Consider the following 22,464-nt stretch of genomic DNA (forward strand, 5'->3'; position numbering starts at 1 on the left):
GAAAATAAATAGGCTGCATAGGCTGCAGGCTGCAAGTGATTCACTGTCATCCCGCCTACCCTTGTTCCCACCATCCCAGGATTCTTTGCCCCATGTCCTCACATGTGGATCCACCATTTTAGATGCCCTGGAGCCTGGACCACACTAAATGGATTTTAATAAGCGATTTGCGTGATCCAATCGTGGCGATATTTGCATTCATTGCAAATCAAATTTTTCCTGACATTTAAAATGAATTTGGATTCGTCAGATTCGATTCCCTCATCCCTAATCATGAACAAGGCCCGGGAAGAGACACAATGGGGGACATGTATCAATGTTGGTGTAGGTAGACATTTTTTTTAAGCTAATTTTGGTTGGTCTAAATTTTGCACCAATTGCACCAAATCTACCATACTTGTGCAAGGCACATGAGGAATTTAGGGCAAAGTTCTAAATTTACACACAGTTCTATTTGTACACCTGATCTACTACTCACAGGAAAAGTGGACACAGGGGTTTTTCTCTATTGCTTTGAGGCTCGGATTCCATTGTTTTTTTGTTTTTTGTTTTTGTCCACCAGCAAAAATGCCAGAAAAACTGTCACAGCTTTTTCTTGCATTTTTCTTGCATTTTTTACTGGTGTGCGGAAACAAACATTTTTTTACCCTGTGGTGATTTTTTTTCACTGGCTTCAGGTACCACTCTGTGGGTCAGATGCAGAGCGCCCGGCCCACAGAGTGTAAGGAGGTGAGGAGTGATGTATAGCATATACATATACAGGGTGCAGAGCATCACTACTTACCTCCGCCAGCTGTATTGTGTACCCATGTATACTATACAGGAGCCCAGCAAGGAAAGCGTCAACCGACGTTGCTGCTGAGCAGTTCTGGGTTGTCTTTGTGCACTATCCTGTATATACACCCATCTATAGATGACTGTATATACAGGACACAGTAGGCAGATGTCAACAATTGGGGGCTCCCTGTTACACTGCAGTATGGGCGCACTCCCCAAAGGAGAGCGACAAAAATATAATAACCTTTTTTTTTTTTTTTCTTCTCATTTCAGATATGTGAATGAGGAGAACTACGTCATATTTGGTGGATTGCGACAATGACCAGTGTTTTTTTTTAATGTCAATAAAAGGGTTAATGAGGGCTGTTGGGGAGTGTTTTTTAAATACATTTTTTTTCAATGTGTCATGTTTTTTATAATTGAATTTTCAGGCTTAGTAGTGGAAGCCATCTTGTAGACAGAATCCATTCCTAAGCCTGAGCTTAGTGTTAGCCACAAACCAGCTAGTTCTAACCCCCAATTATTACCCCGGTACCCACCGCCCCAGGGGTGCTGGGAAGAGCCGGTATCAACAGGCCCGAAGCATCAAAAATGGCGCTCCTGGGCCTAGGCGGTAACAGGCTGGCATTATTTAGGCTGGGGAGGGCCAGTAACAATGGTCCTCGTCCACCCTGGTAACATCAGGCTGTTGCTGCTTGGTTGGTATCTGGCTGATACTGAAAATATGGGGAACCTTATGCATTTTTTTGTTTATTTATTTTTAAAAAATTCATAGGGTTCCCCGTATTTTCATTTTCAGCCAGATATCAACCAAGCTGCAACAGCCAGACGTTACCAGGGTGGGCGAGGACCATTGTTACTGGCCCTCCCAGCCTTAATAACGCCAGCCTGTTACCACTAAGGCCCAGGAGCGCCATTTTTGATGCTCCGGGCCTGTTGGTACCGGCTCTTCCTGGCACCCCCTGTGGCGGTGGGTACCAGGGTAATAATTGGGGGTTAGCGCTAGCTGTTTTTGGTGCTAACGCTAAACCCCGGCTTAATAATGGATTCCGTCTACAAGATGGCTTCCACTACTAAGACTGAAAATTCAATTATAAAAAACACGACACATTGAAAAAGAAAATTTTATTTAAAAAAAAACACTCCCCCAAAGCCCTCATTAACCATTTTATTTACATAAAAAAACACTGGTCATCATCGCAGTCCACCGAATCCGGCATAGCCCTCCGCATTCACGCATCAGAAATGAGAAAAAAAGAAAGACACAAAAAATGGGTTAGTATTTTTTTTGCTCTCTCCCTTGGGAAGACCGTAAATAATGCAGCGTGTTCCTAAACAGGGAGCCTCCAATTGTTGCTAAACTACAACTCCCATAATGGGGGCTGTAGTTAAACAACAGCTGGAGTCTCCCTGTTTGGGGACACACTGCCAGAAAGGGTCTGTTCCCATTATGCAAAACGCATAATGAGAACAGAGCCACACTTACCACTTTGGCTTCAATTTTGGCCTGGATTGTGTAGCTCTGCCCCCTAATGATGTCATCACTAGGGGGGCGGAGAAGTAAACATCACAGGGGGTCTCAGGAATGAGACCCAGTGCGATCTGTCCCTCTGCCGATCTGTCCCTTGGACCACTACTCCCATCATGGGACATTCTGTGTCCCATGATGGGAGTAGTTGTAGTACCACAGTGCTGAGGGACAGCTCTTGCACATCCCCTGGCTGTGGGACTCTATTGGCACTGTTAGGACTACTACTCCCATCATGGGCAGACTCCGTCCATGATGGGAGTTGTAGTCCTGGGGCTGAGGTGCAGATCGCAGCAGGTCACTGCGGTACTACAACTACTCCCATCATGGGACAGATTCTGTCCCATGATGGGAGTAGTTGTAGTATTGCAGTGCTGAGGGCTAGCTCCTGCATTGCCAGTGTCCAACACTTTTCTACGTGTCCCTGCAACCACTCGTACATTTTTAGTTGATTTTTGCAAAAAAAAAAAAAAAAGCAATTGCGCAAAAAAAAAATCAACTTTTTTTTGCGCAAATGATACATACCAGTCCACTGGATTAAGTTGTCTAAGGTACACCAAGCAGGTGACAACTTTAGAAAATCATCCACCAAAAAAAAACTCAGCACAAATGCAAAAAAAGTGCAATTGTGCAAAATCTGTAGACATGAAAAGTAGTCTAAAGGCAATTATACATGTCCCCCAATGTCCCTTCTCTGTATTAAAAACACATCATTTGTATAGGATGAACAGTAGAAAAACAGCCAAACAAGCATTCAGTTAACAGCTGGTACACCCGCACTCAATGGTACTTAAGGATCCAGGCATACCTGTATGCCCATGGGAATTCCGGTCCCCGACGCTCACCGGCTGGGGACTGGAGCGGGATGCCTGCTGAAATCATTCAGCAAGCACCCCGTGCAAACCCTGAGACCCCCCCCCCCCCATGTCAATTCAGACCAGAGATCTGCAGCAATTCCTGGTCAGACAGGTCTCCGATTACCTGGAAAATAAGGGAGATCAGGGCTGTCCACCCCTCCTAGGGTACCACCCCTCCTATCCCTGCTATTGGTCGGTCAGAAGCGACCGACCAATGGCAGATTGGGGGTTGGGGGTGGGTTAAAGTTCCGTTACCTTGCTCTGCGCACCCTTGGTAGTCCAGGCAGAATGGGGGAACTGTGCTGTGACCGGCGGTCACTTATCGGCGGCGATGAGGTGTGGCTCCCTGGTGCGGCGCCCTGGTGCAGTCTACGGAAGCCAGTGAGTTGTTGCCTAGCAACATCTGGAGGGCTACAGTTTGGAGACCAGTATACAGTGGTCTCAAAACTGTAGCCCTCCAGATGTTGCAAAACTACAACTCCCAGCATGCCCAGACAGCTGTTTGCTGTTTGGGCATTCTGGGATTTGTAGTTTTGCAATATTTGGAGGGCTGCAGTTTGGAGATCACTGTGCAGTGGTCTCTAAACTGTGGCTCTCTAGATCTTGCAAAACAACAACTACCAGCATTTACAGACAGCCACTGACTGCCCAGGCATGCTGGGAGTTTAGCAAAAGCTGGAGGCACCCTGTTTGGGATTCACTGGCGTAGAATATCCCTATGTCCACCCCTGTGCAATCCCCAATTTAGTCCTCAAATGCTCATGCTGCTTTCTCACTTCGGAGCCCTGTCGAATTTCAAGGAAAGAGTTTAGGGCCACATATGGGGTATTTCCGTACTTGGGAGTAATTGCATTACAAATTTTGGGGGGCTTTTTCTCCTTTTAACCCTTATGAAAAGGAAGAGTTGGGGTCAACACCAGCCTGTTAGTGTAAAAAAATTAAAAAAATGACACTAACATGCTGGTGTTGCCCCATACTTGTTGCCCCATACAAGAGGTAAAAGAAAAAAAGACCCACAAAAAGAGTACGGAAATACCCCATATGTGGGCGTAAAATGCTCTGCGGACGCACAACAAGGCTCAGGAGTGAGAGCGCACTATGTACATTTGATGTCTAAATTGGTGATTTGCACAGAGGGGTGGCTGATTTTACAGTGGTTCTGACATAAATGCAAAAAAATAAATACCCACATGTGACCCTATTTTGGAAACTGCACCCCTCACAGAACGTAACAAGGGGCATAGTGAGCCTTAACACCCCATAGGTGTTTGACAAATTTTCTTTAAAGTTGGATGGGAAAATGAAAAAAAAATTTTTTTTACTAAAATTCGGGTGTTACCCTAAATTTTTCATTTTCACAAGGGAAAATAGGAAAAAAAGCTCCCAAAAACTTGTAACTCCATTTCTTCTGAAAAAGAACACACCCCATATGTGGATGTAAAGTGCTTTGTGGGCGAACTACAATGCTCAGAAGAGAATGTGCGACATTGGGCTTTTGGAGAGAATTTTTTGGGGAATTGAAGGACACGTGTTTACAAAGCCCCCATAGTGCCAGAACAATGGAACCCCCCACATGTGACCCCATTTTGGAAACTACACCCCTCACATTATGTTATAAGGGGTGCAGTGAGCATTTACACCCCACAGGTGTCAGACAGATTTAATTTTTCTTTTGCACAGCCCACCATTTCAAAGATCTGTCAAACACCAGTGGGGTGTAAATGCTCACTGCACCCCTTATTAAATTCTGTGAGAGGTTTCCAAAATGGGGTCATATGGGGGTCACATCTGTTCTGGTACCACGGGGGGCTTTGTAAACGCACATGGCCCCCTGACTTCCATTCCAAACAAATTCTCTCTCCAAAAGCTAAATGGCGCTCCTTCTATTCTGAGCATTGTAGTGCGCCAGCAGAGCACTTGACGTCATCACATGGGGTATTTCCATACTCAGAAGAAATGGGGGTTACAAATTTTGGGGGGCATTTTCTCTTATTACCCCTTGTAAAAATGTAAAATTTGGTGAAAAAACTGCATTTTAGTGAAAAAAAATTAAATTTTCATTTACACATCCGACTTTAATGAAAAGTCGTCAAACACCTGAAGGGTGTTAAGACTCACTGTATCCCTTGCTACGTTCCTTGAGGGATGCAGTTTCCAAAATAGTATGCAACGTGTTTTTTGTTTGTTATTTTTGCTGTTCTGGCACCATAGGGGCTTCATAAATGCGACATTTAGGCAATATTTGCTTTCCAAAAGCCAAATGTGACTCCTTCTCTTCTGAGCATTGTAGTTTGCCCGCAGAGCATTTTACGTCCTAACATGGGGTATTTCTCCTATTACCCTTTGTTAATATGGTCAATTTGGGGGGGGGGGGAATGCACTTTAGTGAAATTTTTTTTTTCATTGAAACATCTGAGCCCTCTTTATATCCCCATATGAGGTATTTCCTTACACAAGAGAAATTGGGTTACAAATTTTCGGGGGCTTTTTCTTACCCCTTGTAAAAATAAAAAAAAACTGGGTCTACAAGAACAAGCAATTTTGAATTATCTCCTTCACTTTGCTGCTATTCCTGTGAAACACCTAAAGGGTTAACAAACTTTCTTAATGTCATTTTTAATACTTTGAGGGGTGCAGTTTCTATTATGGTGTCATTAATGGGGTATTTCTAATATGAAAGCCCTTCAAATCCACTTCAAAACTGAATTGATACCTGAAAATTCAGATTGTGAAAATTTCGTGAAAAATTGAAAAATTGCCACTGAACTTTGAAGCCCTCTGATGTCTTCCAAAAGTAAAAACATGTCAAGTTTATGATGCAAACATAAAGTAGACATATTGTATATGTGAATCAATATATAATCTATTTGGTATGTCTATTTTCCTTACAAGCAGAGAGCTTCAAACTTTGGAATTTTTTACCAAGAAATGAGGCAAGTATCAACGAAAATTTACCACTATGTTAAATTAGAATATGTCACGAAAAAACTTTTTCAGAATCAAATTAATAAGTAAAAGCATCCTAGAGTTATTAATGCTTAAAGTGACAGTGGCAGATGTGCAAAAAATGCTCTGGTCTTTAAAAGGGTATTCCAGGAATTTTTTTTATTTGACTATGCTACAGGGGCTGTACAGTTAGTGTAGTTCATAATATAGTGTCTATACCTGTGTGTGACGGTTTTCTCACAATTATTCTGTGATTTTCACCCCAATATTTATTTTTAACAGCATATAAAATGACTGTTGTCTCAGATCTTTCCCAGGTTGCAATGCGGCCGAGACCTGACTCTCTAGTCAGCTGATGACAGGGAGCCTGTCTGCTTCAATGGGTGGAGCGATCACTTGGTGGGAGAGAGATCAATCTGCAACTAATGCAACAGCTGTAGTCAGCCTGATTGAAAACCATGGGTCTTTTGAATGGATGAAGCTCATTTATGTTTCAATGGGTGGGGTGGCTGATGTGTGGGAGGGAGGAAAATGTAATTCTGGTATTTGTAGGAAAAGAAGAAAACTCAAAAAGGAAATACCAGTTCACAAATAACTAGCCAAAGTGTTAATCTCACAGCATAGCCATTTAACCATAAGACAAGCGCAGATCCTTCCTAAGCATGTCCATTACTGTGTTACGCCGAGCGCTCCGGGTCCCCGCTCCTCCCCGGAGCGCTCGCAGCATCCTTGCATTTGCAGCGCCCCGGTCAGACCTGCTGACCGGGTGCGCTGCAATATCCCTCTCAGCCGGGATGCGATTCGCAATGCGGGAGGCGCCCGCTCGCGATGCGCATCCCGGCTCCCGTACCTGACTCGTTCCCCGTCTGTCTTGTCCCGGCGCGCGCGGCCCCGCTCCTTAGGGCGCGCGCGCCGGGTCTCTGCAATTTAAAGGGCCACTGCGCCACTGATTGGCGCAGCAGGCTTAATCAGTGTGTTCACCTGTGAACTCCCTACTTATACCTCACTTTCCCTGCACTCCCTCGCCGGATCTTGTTGCCATTGTGCCAGTGAAAGCGTTTCCTTGTGTGTTCCTAGTCTGTGTTCCAGACCTCCTGCCGTTGACCCTGACTACGATCCTTGCTGCCTGCCCTGACCTTCTGCTACGTCCGACCTTGCTCTTGTCTACTCCCTTGTACCGCGCCTATCTTCAGCAGTCAGAGAGGTTGAGCCGTTGCTGGTGGATACGACCTGGTTGCTATCGCCGCTGCAAGACCATCCCGCTTTGCGGCGGGCTCTGATGAATACCAGTAGCAACTTAGAACCGGTCCACCAACACGGTCCACGCCAATCCCTCTCTGGCACAGAGGATCCACCTCCAGCCAGCCGAATCGTGACATACTGTCTACCAGGTACGTACTAAATCCACCGTATGGTGGATAACCCTTTAAAGGTGAAAATGGGCTTGGTCCTTAAGGGGTTAAAGGAGAATAGATGCCTAAATTGATTAACAGGTATAGTGTGTGGCTTTCAATTTGGAGTGGACATTTGACATTAGACAGAGATCATAAGGTATGTGGCCCTCGTTGATACCCAAAACAAAGGGACCACAAGGACCAGGTCAGCATCCAAACCACATTGCAGAAGTAGTTATCATATTTTAGATGATGTAATTCCCTTTATACCTCGGCAGTGCCGCTAATATAGGTATTCTGTCTTCCGGCCCTCTTCTTCCTTGTTTTGGTGCCTGACGTGTCACACTGCGCTAATCTAATCACCTGTCACAGCGATGTCCTGTCGTGGCTGGTCAATAGGCTGAGCATCATTGTTGTGTAATAGGCCCATGCTCCGCTTTCTTCCAAATGCTTAGGCCCGTTACATTACAGTACCGCTTAGCCTATTACCAGCTAAGACATCGATTAGCTGAGCAGCAGATTGACATATTGGGCACCAAAACCAGGAGCTGGAGGATGGGAAATTGATAAGGAGTGGGGGAGGTAACATAAGTTTATTATTCTAATAGTGGCAGCCCGGTTACAAGGGATAAATTAAAATTACGTGGGAGTACCCCTTTAAGGGACAGATATAACTTCTTATGAAATGTTTTATTAGTTTTTTATATATATTATTAGAAAATGCATTTATTTATTTATTTAAATATGAGACATTTACACAATATTTTTGCCTTCATTTTAGATAATTCAAATTGTTTTCCCTTTTTCCATGTCCTATTTCCAATATAGTAAATATTTAACTGAATATCTGTTGTGGACAGTTCTCTGCTTGCTTCCTGTGTTCTAGAACCAACAAGTCAAGGATTAAGTATCTCTTTCGCTCCCACAGACGACTGACTGCAGAAGAAGCCAGAAGATGGGCTCGGTCATTCGATCTGCTCTTGTCTCATAAATGTAAGTAGAGAGAACTTGGCAGATGCTGGATCCTGGATTGATTGTTTTCCCTTTGTCTTAATGAATCTGGAATGCAGACAACAATAACAAAGCTGCAATAATGGTCTTCCTGTGTTATCGTAATGGAATGGCGACACCATTATAATTGTCTATTAAACAAACTATGCAGAGATAAATTGTATAGATTGTCACATGTGTTTAAATGAAAAATGGAGAAGGGCGCTAGACATAAGGCCATAAACAGTTATAATATTGTATTCAGATCATATTAAAGGAATTCTCCGGTGAAAACTATCTTATCCCCTATCCACAGGATAGGGAATAAGTGCATTATCGTAGAGGGTCTGACCACTGGGACCTACAGCAATCTATGGAAAGGGACCCTGGCTCTCAGTGAGGAGCGCGTGTTGTAGGCGGCACACTCTCCATGTATTTCTATGGTAGTGACAAAGAGACGCAAGTACAGTGCTGTACTTGTTGCTATGGGTTCTTAGGAAAAAGGCCTCCATTCTAGGTTTTGATGTTTCTCACACATGCAAAAACATTTCTAGTGAATAATATTTGTTTGGGTACCTTAAATTCTGTATTACATAAATGTATTGTTGAATAATGTCCAGGGAAAATATACATTAGTGGCATATAGAATGTTTTGCACTGACATATATGGGGCTGGCCCAGAAAGTGAAGTAGCATTTTTTTTTGTGTGACACCAGCCTCAAAAGGGCAATCAAGTGTTTAAAAATGTATCTTCTATCACCAGGTTAAAAGTCTGATTTCTGGGGCTCTGACGTCTGACTCTATCTCCAGAATGGATCTCTCAGTGCCATGGTTTTAGGAGTCGGGACATGCTCCATGCATCTATGGGAGCGCCGGACATAACTGAGTACAGCGCTTGCTTATCTCCAGTGTTTTCACAGAGAAAGCATGGCTTGCATGCCTACCCAATGCTCCAAGCAGCTGGGAGATTTAGGGCCCCATTGTGGAGATCAACAGAGGGACCTAGAGGTCAACCACCCCACAATCAGACACTATAAACAGTTTATTTAAACAATGTGTTATTTTTTATTGACACTCTCCCTTTAACAACTGTTATAGTCAAATTAATTGAGTGATAATAGTGAAATAAAAATATACAGGCATACGCCTTGAATGTTCTTTCAAGTGCCCCTCTTCATCTTTGACTTTGTAAACATGTTTTGTTATGTGGTCAATAATCATGGGTTTCCTTCTATAGATGGTCGCTCTGCATTTCGTGCCTTCCTACAAACTGAATTCAGTGAGGAAAACCTGGAGTTCTGGATTGCCTGTGAGGACTACAGGAAGACCCGCTCAATGAACAAATTGCCTGCAAAAGCCCGTCGTATTTTTCAGGAATACATTGATGTTCAAGCTCCTAGAGAGGTAAGCTAGGATAACCCTCAAGGTGCACTTATAAGACAATAATTCTATTTGTTAATAGATAATATATTTGTTAAAAATATTTGTTGATAAAATATAATTTGTTGATAATAATCTATTTGTTAATATTTGTGTCGCTTCCCAGTTTGTACTAGTTTGGTCTTGTGCTACCATGATATTCAACAGGAATACCATATATAACACCAGATATATTTTAATGAAATGAAACTATAGTAACACAACCTTTTGGAATAATTCACTAAAATAACTTGCGATTTTGAATATAACCACTGAGCACTACTTGTCATGAGGTCATTACATTTCCTTAAGCATATTCCATCTATGCCGCACTGGTGATTCAGATGTTCAGTAGGTCATTAAAAGTTGCTGCCATGAATCATATGCCCTTCTTTTCCAATTAAAACAAAGATTTTGTCCTTATATTTAGACATTGATAGGAATATTTTACAGTCTTCTGAGATTAGTTAGTCATTGGACCAGGAAGCTAAAATGATATTATTCAAATGTTATGAAGATTTTATAAGAAATTGATAAGGATAACTTAATTTGGATGTCTTTAACTACAGAAGCAAAGTGGTGTGTGGATACGATCTTGGCTGCGGCACCCCAGACATCCGGTGCACGGAGCGATCTTCGCTCCGTGCCGGATGACTGGCGATACGGGGCGGAGGCTCATGACGTCACGGGCACGCCCACTTGTGACATCATGGCCATGCCCCCTCAATGCAAGTCTATGGAAGGGGGTGCGTCCGTGACACCACAAGCCTCTAAACGAACGCCGGGTGCAGCAGGGAGATCCCGGGGGTCCCGCCGTTAGGGAATAAGATGTCTCGGGGCAGAGTACCCCTTTAAACATTCAACATAGGTACTTTAATGTAAAAAGGGTTTGTCTTGAATTCACATAATACATTTTTGTAAGGAAACCCTTCTATGTTCTGATCCAGTAAGGTGAAAACCAACAAAATTCCATGTTTTTAACCACACAAGAAGCTGTCCATGCAGAATAGATGGCTGTTAGCCAAATTCTTGGTTGATTGACAGCTGTCTCTCCTGTCTCTCATATGTGTAAACTGTTGTCAGGTATGTTGTAGTTCAACTGCTTCTTCTGACATCATCCATTGGCACACATACGCATCAGATAGTCAGTTAGTCCTGCAGGTTCATCTGAGATGAATCCAATGTATATCCATCCTGACTCTATAAGCATGTGAGAAAATAGAAAGGGGCTGTCTGTGCTTATTGTACTAGAGACACGTTCCTAATCTGGCCATATGCATTAAATATGTGTGTTGGTTAAATCTATTACATGTGTAAACAGCCAACCTCATGGCTTTCCCCTGATGGCTGATTTTAGGGGGTAAAGGATTAGGCATGTTGGATTTCAGCTGTTTGGTCCTTTTGTACTTGGGAAGATAAGCTGTGCCAAGCGTGTCAGCAGTGGCTTTCTCCCTTCTCCACATTAAAAAGACATACATGCTATGCGCAGCATATGTATGGGTGGATCGGAAAACCTAGCGAGTGACCATTAAGACAACAGCTTATGTGTATGGGCAGCTATAGGCAGTATCTTGTGTGACTCAGCCCCATTTTAGTAAATATGGCACTTCTGCACCAGGTGTCCATATCCTATACACCTGTGACCTGCCATTTATTGAATTGCCATACTCTGACTTTGTAGCACACTTTTGGATGTTCAATGTAATGTTAAACTTTATATGTCACCAAAGAAAAGCAAAAGTGGAGCGCTCACCGTCAGTAGTTGCAAACAGTTCACCAAGGATCTATGGCTTCATAGGTCATGTCAATCCAAGCAGGGAGGCAGCAGGTGGATCCTAGGGGAGCTCAGACGTCAGGGCTCCCCCTGGATCCACCTGCCACCTTCCTGCTTGGATCGACATGACCTATGAAGCCATAGATCCTCGGTGAACTGTTTGCAACTACTGACAGTGAGCGCTCCGCTTTTGCTTTTCTTTGGTGACATATACATTATTTCTACAGTCAGCGTGCAACGCCGCCCACCGTTGCTACCTGAACACACCTGAATCCATTTTTAGGCTGTCATACCTGTTTGCCGTACAAGGAATTACGTGTGGTGCCGGTTTTTCTGTCTTCTTGAGAGTTTAGTGATAATGTTAAACTTTATTATTTATATCTTCATATATTTTCTTGTTATTCTAAAGGTTAACATAGATTACCCAACCAGAGAAATGACTAAACGAAACCTTCAGCATCCAACTTTGTCTTGTTTCGACCTTGCCCAACTGAGAGTACGCAGCCTAATGGAAAGGGATTCCTACCCGAGGTTTCTACGCTCACAGATCTATAATGACCTTCTTAGCCACACTCAGAAGAGCCCATGTTAGTTGCGTGAGTGGCTGCAGAGACACAGATGTCACTTTTCCATCCTAAGAACACCGTCTTGCACTATGGCCAGGAAGACTGAGATGACTTAGTTATGACTGCTTGAGACAATACAGCATCTTCACTGCCAATGCCACACATCTCATCTTCGTCATCATCTGGCTATCCTTAAGCTATTTGTTAATATTAAGAGCAAAAGGTAATCTACCCTACAAAATAGAAGATGGAGCGAAGATCAAGTAGCTCAAAAAATGGGCATATCACATACAACTGAAGAAAAGGTCCAAAATCCACCACTTGTTCTCAATTTGTTCATTCTGGTCATTGCAGCAAAATGTTATTAACTGAACATGCCACGTTGTGTATCTGTAGTGTATTTGTCTCATTTGACTATAATGTCCCAGAGGAATAGACTTTAATGGACACATCTACCAGGGCTTTTGTTGGAAATTAGGTTTAAAAAAATTTCTTCCGGTGTAAACAATGGGGCCTCTGAGAAAATCCTGTCTCTTAAAAGTGAAGCTATAAGGAATTTAAATGTATTTCTAAGAACATTACGTTAGAGCAAGCGATGATCAAGTTACAACTATCACATTGAGGTAAATGAAGAAACTTTCCTCCAGGTCATTCATTATCCCAACCAGCTTGACGTGGTTAAATTAAGAAATCACTCATCGTACGAGTGTGATCTCCAAGGGAGTTACTTATGGAATCTTTAATTTCTGAGGAAGAAAGCAACACTGGTGGTCAATGCCACATTACTGAAAAAATATCAGAGCCAAAAATATATAATGACACATGATTCTTCAATATTTGGAAGGCAAGGAGTTATGCCTAATCACATTGCGTGCCATGTTCTCAACCAGTGCCAATCCAAGGCATAATACAGTACACAGTGCTTGGCGAGTCCTCAACCACCACATGAAAGCTATGCACACAGTTTATTTTCTAAGAAAAAGAAAATGTAATTACATTTTTTTTAATTATATTTTTATATAATGAGATTAAAGGAGTAAGCGAGAAGAGGAGGGTTATCAAAGCTTCCTCAGATAAATGGACGTCTTAATGGTTAGCTCAATAATATTAATTTAGGGTGGGATACTGAGGAGAAATCAATGGGATTACTCAGTTATGGTGCATCAGCATTTGACGTCTATGAATGAGAACTTTAGATGTTTGAATTCCTAGAACAGATAATAATCAGAACCTAGTTATTTTTCTTTTTATTCAAAGATACAAATTGTCCTCGGTCATACAAAGGGATCTTAAAATGATAAATGTGTGACTTGGCTAAGCACACTATTTCCCTTTATCCCCACAAACATACATATTTACCTTAGGACTCCTTTTCTGCATATCTCTGGCCATTGAAGAGATTTCAACATGCCCAATCCTTCCTTTTCTATCACGAGGTTAAAAGGCTTCTATACCGAGTAGGTCATCGACCAACTGTTGTCGGTAAAACAGTAATGGCTATAGTTTTAATGGGATGATGTGAGTTGTGAAGTGTTCTGAAAACATCATATTGTCTCCTACAATCGACATGGTAAAGTCTGTGAAATCTACCCCAAAACATGGTTTCATATACTGTATATTAACTGATAGCAGTTTTTTCACTGTATATTGGAAGCAAACCCTGATATCTTAAAGTGTAAATGTTGTTATTTCAAGTAACTTTTCAGAATGAGATGTCGTGTATACATAAGGAGTAGCACTTTTTCTGGCCCTTGTATAACCTACAGGTGTTCCTGAGCTAGTGGGTGTAGACTGTTATGAGGTCTTCTGTATACTGTAAACATGAAAGACATTATATACCATAACTATGCAGTGTAGGCTGTGAATACAGCACTGATACTCCCTATAAGCCCAATCAGTCTTTTTATGTTGCATTATTTCCTTTTGTCTCTCTCCAGCCTCTCCCATCTCCTTTCTCTCTTCTTCACTCCCCTCTCCATAGACTTGGATAGGCTGCTGTAACCTGAGACTTTGATGAACTGAGAAGATTTTAGGAGGGAGGATGGGGACAAAAGGCATCTGATTTGTAGAGAAAAAAGATATACATAAGATACATTACAAAATTTCAACACCACTTAACATTCACCTCAATGAGGCTGAGCTGCAATACCAGACATAGACAATGAACAAGACTGGAATAAAAGAAGACCAGTGTTTTCCAATCTCATTGAATCTTTCCATGCCCCTTCACATAGATTCTTCTTCATAGACCTGTATAGATGCATCCTATGCCTCCAGTTTAACGTACCGTATATTAGGACTTGTGGACACTCATAGAACCTTATTCTGTATTTGCTGCTTTAATTCTGTAATAATACATCTCTTTACATTGTATGGTTACTAGTAACCTCATTTTTAATCTCCATTGTCTTTATAGTAGGAACTCAACAGTTTTACGTGTCTGTTTGCATGTAGTGAGCACAATCCAAAGGGATAAATATACCTCATATTTTGCTTGTGCAATATATATTATTCAAGGTGGCATTCACACTTTTCTTTGCAGGATCCTACTTATTTTAGTGGAACTCAAATGGTGCCAAAACCATTTCTTTTACGGGATTCATTTGGTTTTTATTACCTTTGAGGTCAATTAATGTATTTAAATAAACAAATGGAAATTGATGCAAAATTATATCATGTGAAAAAAACATTCTGCAAAAAAACTGTGAACCCAGCCTGGTGTGCTCTCCTTTAAGTTCATGCAATTGCATATGTTCTCTGGTTTAAAGCCAAAGTTGGCACAAAAATGAATGGCAGGCATTTTGTATGGGAGTCAAGAAAAGCAGGAATGTGGAGACAATCATTGCTTGAGCCACTATGCAGAATCACTAGTATTAGGCCTGATTAATGTCAAATTTTAGCTGTGGTTTTAAATGCCTTTAACATCTCACACAAACAGAAAGATAAGACATACCTCCAAAAAGCTTTAGTTAGCTGCTACACCAAAATTGGAGGAACACCCTAACTAAATGTCAGTGTTTACTAAGAATGAGAAATGGTGTTGGGTGACCTCTTCTGACCATCTGTGATGACATACTGTACATACCATAGACATAGAGTCAACTCTAGCTTTTTTGCTGCATTATACAAAAACTAAAATTGTGCCCTCTACTATCAATAACAATTATAAGTAAGAAAGTACACTGTATACCTCTACATAATACAGTCATGGCCGTAAATGTTGGCAGCCCTTAAATTTTTCAAATAAAATGGAGTATTTCTCACATAAAAAGGATTGCAGTAACACATGTTTTGCTATACACATGTTTATTCCTTTTGTGTGTATTGGAACTAAACCAAAAAAGGGAGGAAAAAAAGCAAATTGGACATAATGTCACACCAAACTCCAAAAATGGACTGGACAAAATTTTTGGCACCCTTGCAAAATTGTGGAAAAATAAGATTGTTTCAAGCAAGTGATGCTCCTGTAAACTCACCTGGGGCAAGTAACAGGTGTGGTGAAAATAAAAATCACACCTGAAAGCAGATAAAAAGGAGAGACGTTCACTTAGTCTTTGCATTGTGTGTCTGTGTGTGCCATGCTAAGCATTGACAACAGAAAGAGGAGAAGAGAACTGTCTGAGGACTTGAGAACCAAAATTGTGGAAAAATATCAACAATCTCAAGGTTATAAGTCCATCTCCAGAGATCTAGATTTACCTCTGTCTACAGGGCCCAACATTCTCAAGAAGTTTGCAACCCATGGCACTGTAGCTAATCTCCCTGGGCATGGACGAAAGAGAAAAATTGATGAAAGGTGTCAACACAGGATAGTCCGGATGATGGATAAGCAGCCCCAAACAAGTTCCAAAGATATTCAAGCTGTCTTGCAGGCTCAGGGAGCATCAGTGTCAGCGAGAACTATCCGTTGACATTTAAATGAAATAAAACGCTATGGCAGGAGACCCAGGAGGACCTTACTGCTGACACAGAGACATAAGAAAGCAAGACTACATTTTGCCAACATGAACTTGAGTAAGCCAAAATCATTCTGGGAAAACGTCTTGTGGAAAGATAAGACCAAGATAGAGCTTTTTGGTAAAGCACATCATTCTACTGTTTTCCGAAAACGGAATGAGGCCTACAAAGAAAAGAACACAGCACCTACAGTGAAATATGGTGGAGGTTCAATGATGTTTTGGGGTTGTTTTGCTGCCTCTGGCACTGGGTGCCTTGAATGTGTGCAAGGCATCATGAAATCTGAGGATTTCCACCAGATTTTGGGTTGCACTGTACAGCCCAGTGTCAGAAAGCTGTGTTTGCATCTGAGATCTTGGGTCCTTCTAGCAGGACAATGACCCCAAACATATGTCAAAAAGTGCCCAGAAATGGATGGCAACAAAGCGCTGGAGAGTTCTGAAGTGGCAGCAATGAGTCCAGATCTAAATCCGATTGAACACCTGTGGAGAGATCTTAAAATTGCTCTTGGTAAAAGGCACCCTTGCAATAAGAGAGACCTGGAGCAGTTTGCAAAGAAAGAGTGGTCCAACGTTCCGGTTGAGAGGTGTAAGAAGCTTATTGATGGTTCTAGGAAGCGACTGATTTCAGTTATTTTTTCCAAAGGGTGTGCAACCAAATATTAAGTGAAGGGTGCCAATAATTTTGTCCAGCCCATTTTTGTAATTTCGTGTGACATTATGTCCAATTTGTTTTTTTACCTCCCATGTTTGGTTTAGTTCCAATACACACATAGGGAATAAACATGTGTACAGCAAAACATGTTTTTCTGTGAGAAATACTTAATTTTCGTGAAAAATTTCAGGGGTGCCAACATGATGCCCTACGGGGACTCTGAAACCCTCCGCCTGAGGCCAGATACTTATCTGGCCTCATGGCAGATATAGTCGTGCTACTGGTTTCTAGGTGATAAGACGCCCTGCCCTTATTGCTCCATCTGTTTGGTTTGGAGGGTAAGAACTATGTCCTCTCCAAAGACATGCAGGAAATAGTAAGGTCAATCTGTCCTGGGTGTCAGAGTTGGGAACCATATTGGGATCCCATCTTAATTTTTGAGAGTTCCCTCTCTTGTCTGGTTTGCAACCTTTTTCCTGTTTGGATCATTCAGTTGCATTGCAGTTGCAGTAATCTCACCGTGTCCAATTGTCATCTTATTGTCGATTCATAAATGTTTTCTACACCCCAAGGTCATATGAAAATATCACCAATATATACAGATTATCTGTAATTCAAAATGGGAAGATCAGGGTAAGCTACAAACAAACAAACCAGTGTGGCACCATTTCTCTCTTTATAGCTGTAGGATGAGACTGCACAGAGTTTGTTTAAAGTCTATAACCATGGAAATGAATAGGTGTGCATAGGAGCTGTGTACACAAAACAGCCAGGTAGTTTTAAACAAGACTAATTCAAGATGCTGTATATTTAGTATTAAATACAAAATAGAAAACAAAACAGAGGAAAATATTTGCACTCAAACCAGCTGACCGTACTTAGGACCAGGACAACACTACACTTGTTGAAATATCAGGATTAGTTGTGGGATGGCCGTATACTGTCTGATCATTTTTCTGACTATAGTTACAACATAAGACAGAATCCAGACAAGGCTACATATGCCAGGAAAAACTCACTTTCCTGGCTCTCTCTTGCTGCTTGCTTCTTGCTTGTTATGTATAGTCTTACCTGGCGGCATTAGTATGGTAACGTTTGTTATGCTACCACAGCAGTAGAACAACCTGCTATTGTTTCTGACTGTCTCAACTTCAACAGCTCCATAAATGTGCAGCAAACTGCTAGTCCCATTAATGTCACCAGGAGAATAAATCAATTGTCAATGGCCTGCTATTGTATAAAGAATATGCAGTGCTTGCCTTAGAGACTCCTATTCTCCCTAATAGCAATGCACTCTGTATTTCTCATCTTGGTTAGAATTGCTGTAGCTGAACAGGTTTCCCCATCTGGATAACACCTCCTTGTGTAGATTGAAATATTTTTGAGGTGTTCTAAGCTGTGCTTATGTTTTAACAGCAGCAATTGTTCTAGGCATGTATCAGCAAACTACAGACTTCTCAGCCATATGGCAACATACCTATAGTTAAATGGAGTGTTTCCTACTGTTAAATGGGGATTCACTATAGGTTTTGCTGTAACAAGACCTGAGCTTTGGAGTCTGAGGGGCCCCAGTGGCTTATCTACAGTATTATGAGTTGCAGTTGCAACCAGCCACGGAGCCTAAAGAACAGTACTGTAGGTGACAAATTATACCATACTTGGCCAAAGTCTCAACGATACTGCGAACTGAACCTCAAAAAGGAACAGGGTTTATGCAAACCCCACCAAAATGGAGACATTTTGGAAGTGTTCTCTTGTTATTTACGGGCAATCCTGGTGTGGGGATGAACTATCCCAATTTAAGCAATATAAGGGTTGGCGACTCAAGTATGCCTTTTTTTGTTATAGTTTTTGTATTGGTGGCCAAGAGCTTTAAGTAGCCCCTTTGGATTGTTGGCAACATATGAGGACAGTGAGATTATAAATGACAATGGTAGGGGATGTACATCAGATCAGAGTATAGGATCCAATAAGCATATCCAGAGATGGTTGTATCAATACTTCATCTTGTGGCTCTTCAGTTTCTGTGAAATGCAGAGGTAGTATGAAGCAAAAGGTTATAACTGAAAGAGTTCTCTCTTTAGTGTTGGTGCCGAAACATTATATGAACACAGTTCATTGTCCATTTAACACAACACAGTACCATGTCAAAGACTTTTCCTTAAACTTTTGTTACTATGTAACTTTTTGTCAGTAACTTCCATGTTCAAAGTTGACCAGCATAACTGGTCATAATTGGGTGTGATCCAGGTCTTCCGAAGGACAACATGTCCCTTATGTAAAGTCTAGTTTTGCGACATGGAAATGCAATGTTGACTAGTATTTCTTTCTCAGCACCTGTGGCGTACAGAGTGGAATTGCAGAAAGATTAAGGGGTATATGAATAACATGCAGATGTGCAGGACAGATTGCAACTTAACTTAATTGGTTGTGTAACCTTCCTTGTATAAAGTATGTGAACCTGTTTCTGTCTTATTGACTGTTGCATTGCTCTTCATCCTTTTGCATATAGGTGTATAGTTATTCATAGGCTTTTTATATTGCATTTGGACATTTTCTGCTGCCAATATCAATTTTCCGCTTTGCTCACTGGTGCGTTTTAACTGCAACCATAGCAACGTGTCTAGTGCCCTGTAAAGCGATTCTCTGTCAGTACAGACTGGTGCCGTCTCGATATGTTACAAAGTGACAGAATGTCACCTGTTATTTCATTTTCATTTCCATTTACAAATAATGTGCACATATGTAATGCTACAGCTTTGTACACAGCTTTCTATTTTTTCTCTCCTATCACCAAACTAGAATCCAAACTGTGTAAAAAATATATGAAATTTTCTTAAGACATAGAGTGACCTAAATGTGTGACAATAGGTCTATATATGTAAATTGTATGTGTATCAGTCTTCAGTGTGAAGTAAAGAGTGAACCCACATGGTTCTGTAGCTTTGTCTTTTTTAGCTTGTAACTAATGTTAAACATAGCTAAAAATGAAGACCATGACTAACAAACTTAAAATGAAAACTGTCAACTACAACATATCATTTTATTCTGTTTTAGGTTGAGAAGATGTTTCTATTTTTGGCTAGTAAAAAAAACCACTGTAATAGAGTTTAAAAAAAATATTTTCAAAAATAACATTGTGTCCATAGATATACATATTCAAAAGTCAAAAAAAATTTTTTAACAAAAAATAATAGAAAGGAAAACAAAACAATAAAGACTATTTAACAAAGAAGAAAAAAAAAAAAAAGAGTACTTCAGTTTTGCCTATGGCTAAGTTTCCACTTGTTTTTTTTCTGTCAGTTTTTGGAAAACTGCCACTGCAGCATTTGAGCCAAAGCTGGAAGTGTAATCAAAAGGAATAGGACATATAAAGGAATAACTTATACTCCTCCCTTATGGATCCACTTCTGACTTCGGCTCAAAAACTGCAGTGACAGGACTCCAAAAACTGCCAGAAAAAAAACAAGTGGAAACTTAGCCTAAAAATAACTTTGGCTAAAAGTACTGTAATATAATGTATTCAAAAAATCTTCAGACCCTTTTACTTTTTTTAGATTTAGTTATGTTGATTCCTTGTGCTAAAATAAAAAATAATTTCCCCCCCACAATCATTTTGCACTCAATACCTCGAAATGACAAAGTGAAATCAGAATGTTAGAAATCTTTGATAATTTATTAATAAAGCAAAAACTAAAATATTGCCAGAAGTACCATTCAGACCCTTTACTTGGGACTTAGTTGAAGCCCCTTATCATTGATCCCAGCCTCTAGTCTTCTTGGGGATTAGGCCACAAGGTTTACACATTTGGATTTGGGGGTTTCTCTAGTTGGGCTTTTACTGTATGTATCTTTCACTGAGAATATGATTCTTCTGGCCATAAAGCCCAGATTGGGAAGTGCTGCGGTGATGGTTGACCTACTAGAAGTTGCTTCAACCTGCACTCAGGATTTTTGGAGGCCATTTTCCCCCTGATTACTTAGATTGGTGGCCAGCTCTCCGAAGTTTATTCCAAACTTCTTCCATGTGACAGTTATAGACAACTGTGCTCTTGGAAACTTACAGTGCAGCAGAATATTTGTTGTACCCTTCTTTAGAGCTGTGGCTCCACACAATCCTGTCTGTGAGCTCTACAGACAATTGCTTCCACCTCGTGGCTTGGTTTCTGCTCTGATATGCATTGTCAGCTGTCAGACCTTATATAGACAGGGCTGCGTCTTTCCAAATCACGTCCAGTTAACTAAACTTAGCACAGGTGACTCCATTCAAAGTATAGAAACATCTCCAAGATGATCGTGAGAAATTGGGGCCCCCAGATCTAAATTGCAAGTGTCATAGCAAAGGGTATGAATAATTTTCTGTTTTTATATTTGTCACAATGGGGTATTGTGTGCAGAATTATGGGGGAAAACTTTCATTTTTTTTATAGCACAAAGCTACTACATGACAAGATGTTAAAAAAAAGTTAAAGGGTCTGAAATATTTGCTTGAAGAGTAAATTCACACAATGTGGTCAATTTGAGTTTTTTGCTTTGTGATAGCATACGGATGCATTTTTACATCTGTGTTATGGTCATTAGTGGCAGGTCAACCAAGGGTTTAAAGAGGTTATCCCAAGATCCAAAGTTATTAACTATCCATAGAATAAGCGACAACTGCTAGAACCAAAGAGGTTCTACCACTGGGACCCCCCCCTGTGATTACAAGAATGGAGGACAATTGAAGTAGCAGCATGTATGTTCATGTGTGAGAATCATTTATCTATGGGGTTTCCCATTGCTGTGCCCCTGTATATAGAGGATAACTCTGGGTCTTGGTATAACTTATTTGATGACTATGTCTTCTCTATCAGTGTCCATCATTCTGATTGGACTGAAATAATAACATAGAAAATAATAGGCAATATGTTTTGTTGAACGCCAGTGCAAGAAATACATTTATATCATTTGAGTTCCCCACAAGGGACTTTATCATGACATATAAAAAAAATACATATGTATTTTTAGGAAAATCATTGACATGACAAAATTGTTCGACAGGACATACAGTGAAACCTCTCCAGAAGAATTTCATGCTATGGAGTCCACTTATTCATGCTATATAATGCTACTAGAACAAATGATGTGGTCATGTTCTATGTTGAATCCATGTGTATACTGATGTATTCACTTTACTTGAATTATGGCCTTTTCTGTACATGTATAAGAACAATCAAAAATGGATGCAGAAATACCATACTTGGCATATGACTAACTCCCCGATTTCCATCTATTGCATGCCTCACACATTATTTATTTTCTGGTCGATCATTTTTGTAAAAAAAAAGATAATAAAAATGGATAAAAAAAATATATAAAACTGTGAGTTTTTTTTTTTTTATATATATTGCAGTCCTGGCAATTTTTCTATTTCTTATACAATCTGTAAGGGCTCATGCACATTGTCATGTTTACTGTATAAACCATATGGTTTTGGTCCATGTACGTTACATTTGTATGATAAAATACACACAGAGATGGTTGCAGCAGTACTCTTTGATCACAAAAATTTAGGCTCTTAGTGCACTTTTTCATCAAAAACCCCTCCTAGCCATGCACCCCA

The 22,464-nt window shown here is 40.8% G+C and overlaps 1 protein-coding gene across 2 annotated transcripts in view; it reads left to right on the forward strand.

Moving 5' to 3' along the window:
- The window catches only part of LOC130282929 (regulator of G-protein signaling 8-like), a 60,693-nt gene extending 38,461 nt beyond the window's left edge, over window positions 1–22,232 (forward strand). For both annotated transcript variants that reach the window (XM_056531930.1, XM_056531929.1), the window contains exons 3-5: window positions 8,431–8,495; window positions 9,730–9,896; window positions 12,095–22,232. In XM_056531930.1, the coding sequence (XP_056387905.1) occupies window positions 8,431–8,495; window positions 9,730–9,896; window positions 12,095–12,277 (415 nt within the window). In that variant the 3' untranslated portion in view covers window positions 12,278–22,232. The remainder of the gene's footprint in view (window positions 1–8,430; window positions 8,496–9,729; window positions 9,897–12,094) is intronic.
- Window positions 22,233–22,464: the final 232 nt, after the last annotated feature.

This window comes from Hyla sarda, chromosome 7 (assembly GCF_029499605.1).
Source record: "Hyla sarda isolate aHylSar1 chromosome 7, aHylSar1.hap1, whole genome shotgun sequence".
In the NCBI taxonomy this organism is placed as follows: domain Eukaryota; kingdom Metazoa; phylum Chordata; class Amphibia; order Anura; family Hylidae; genus Hyla; species Hyla sarda.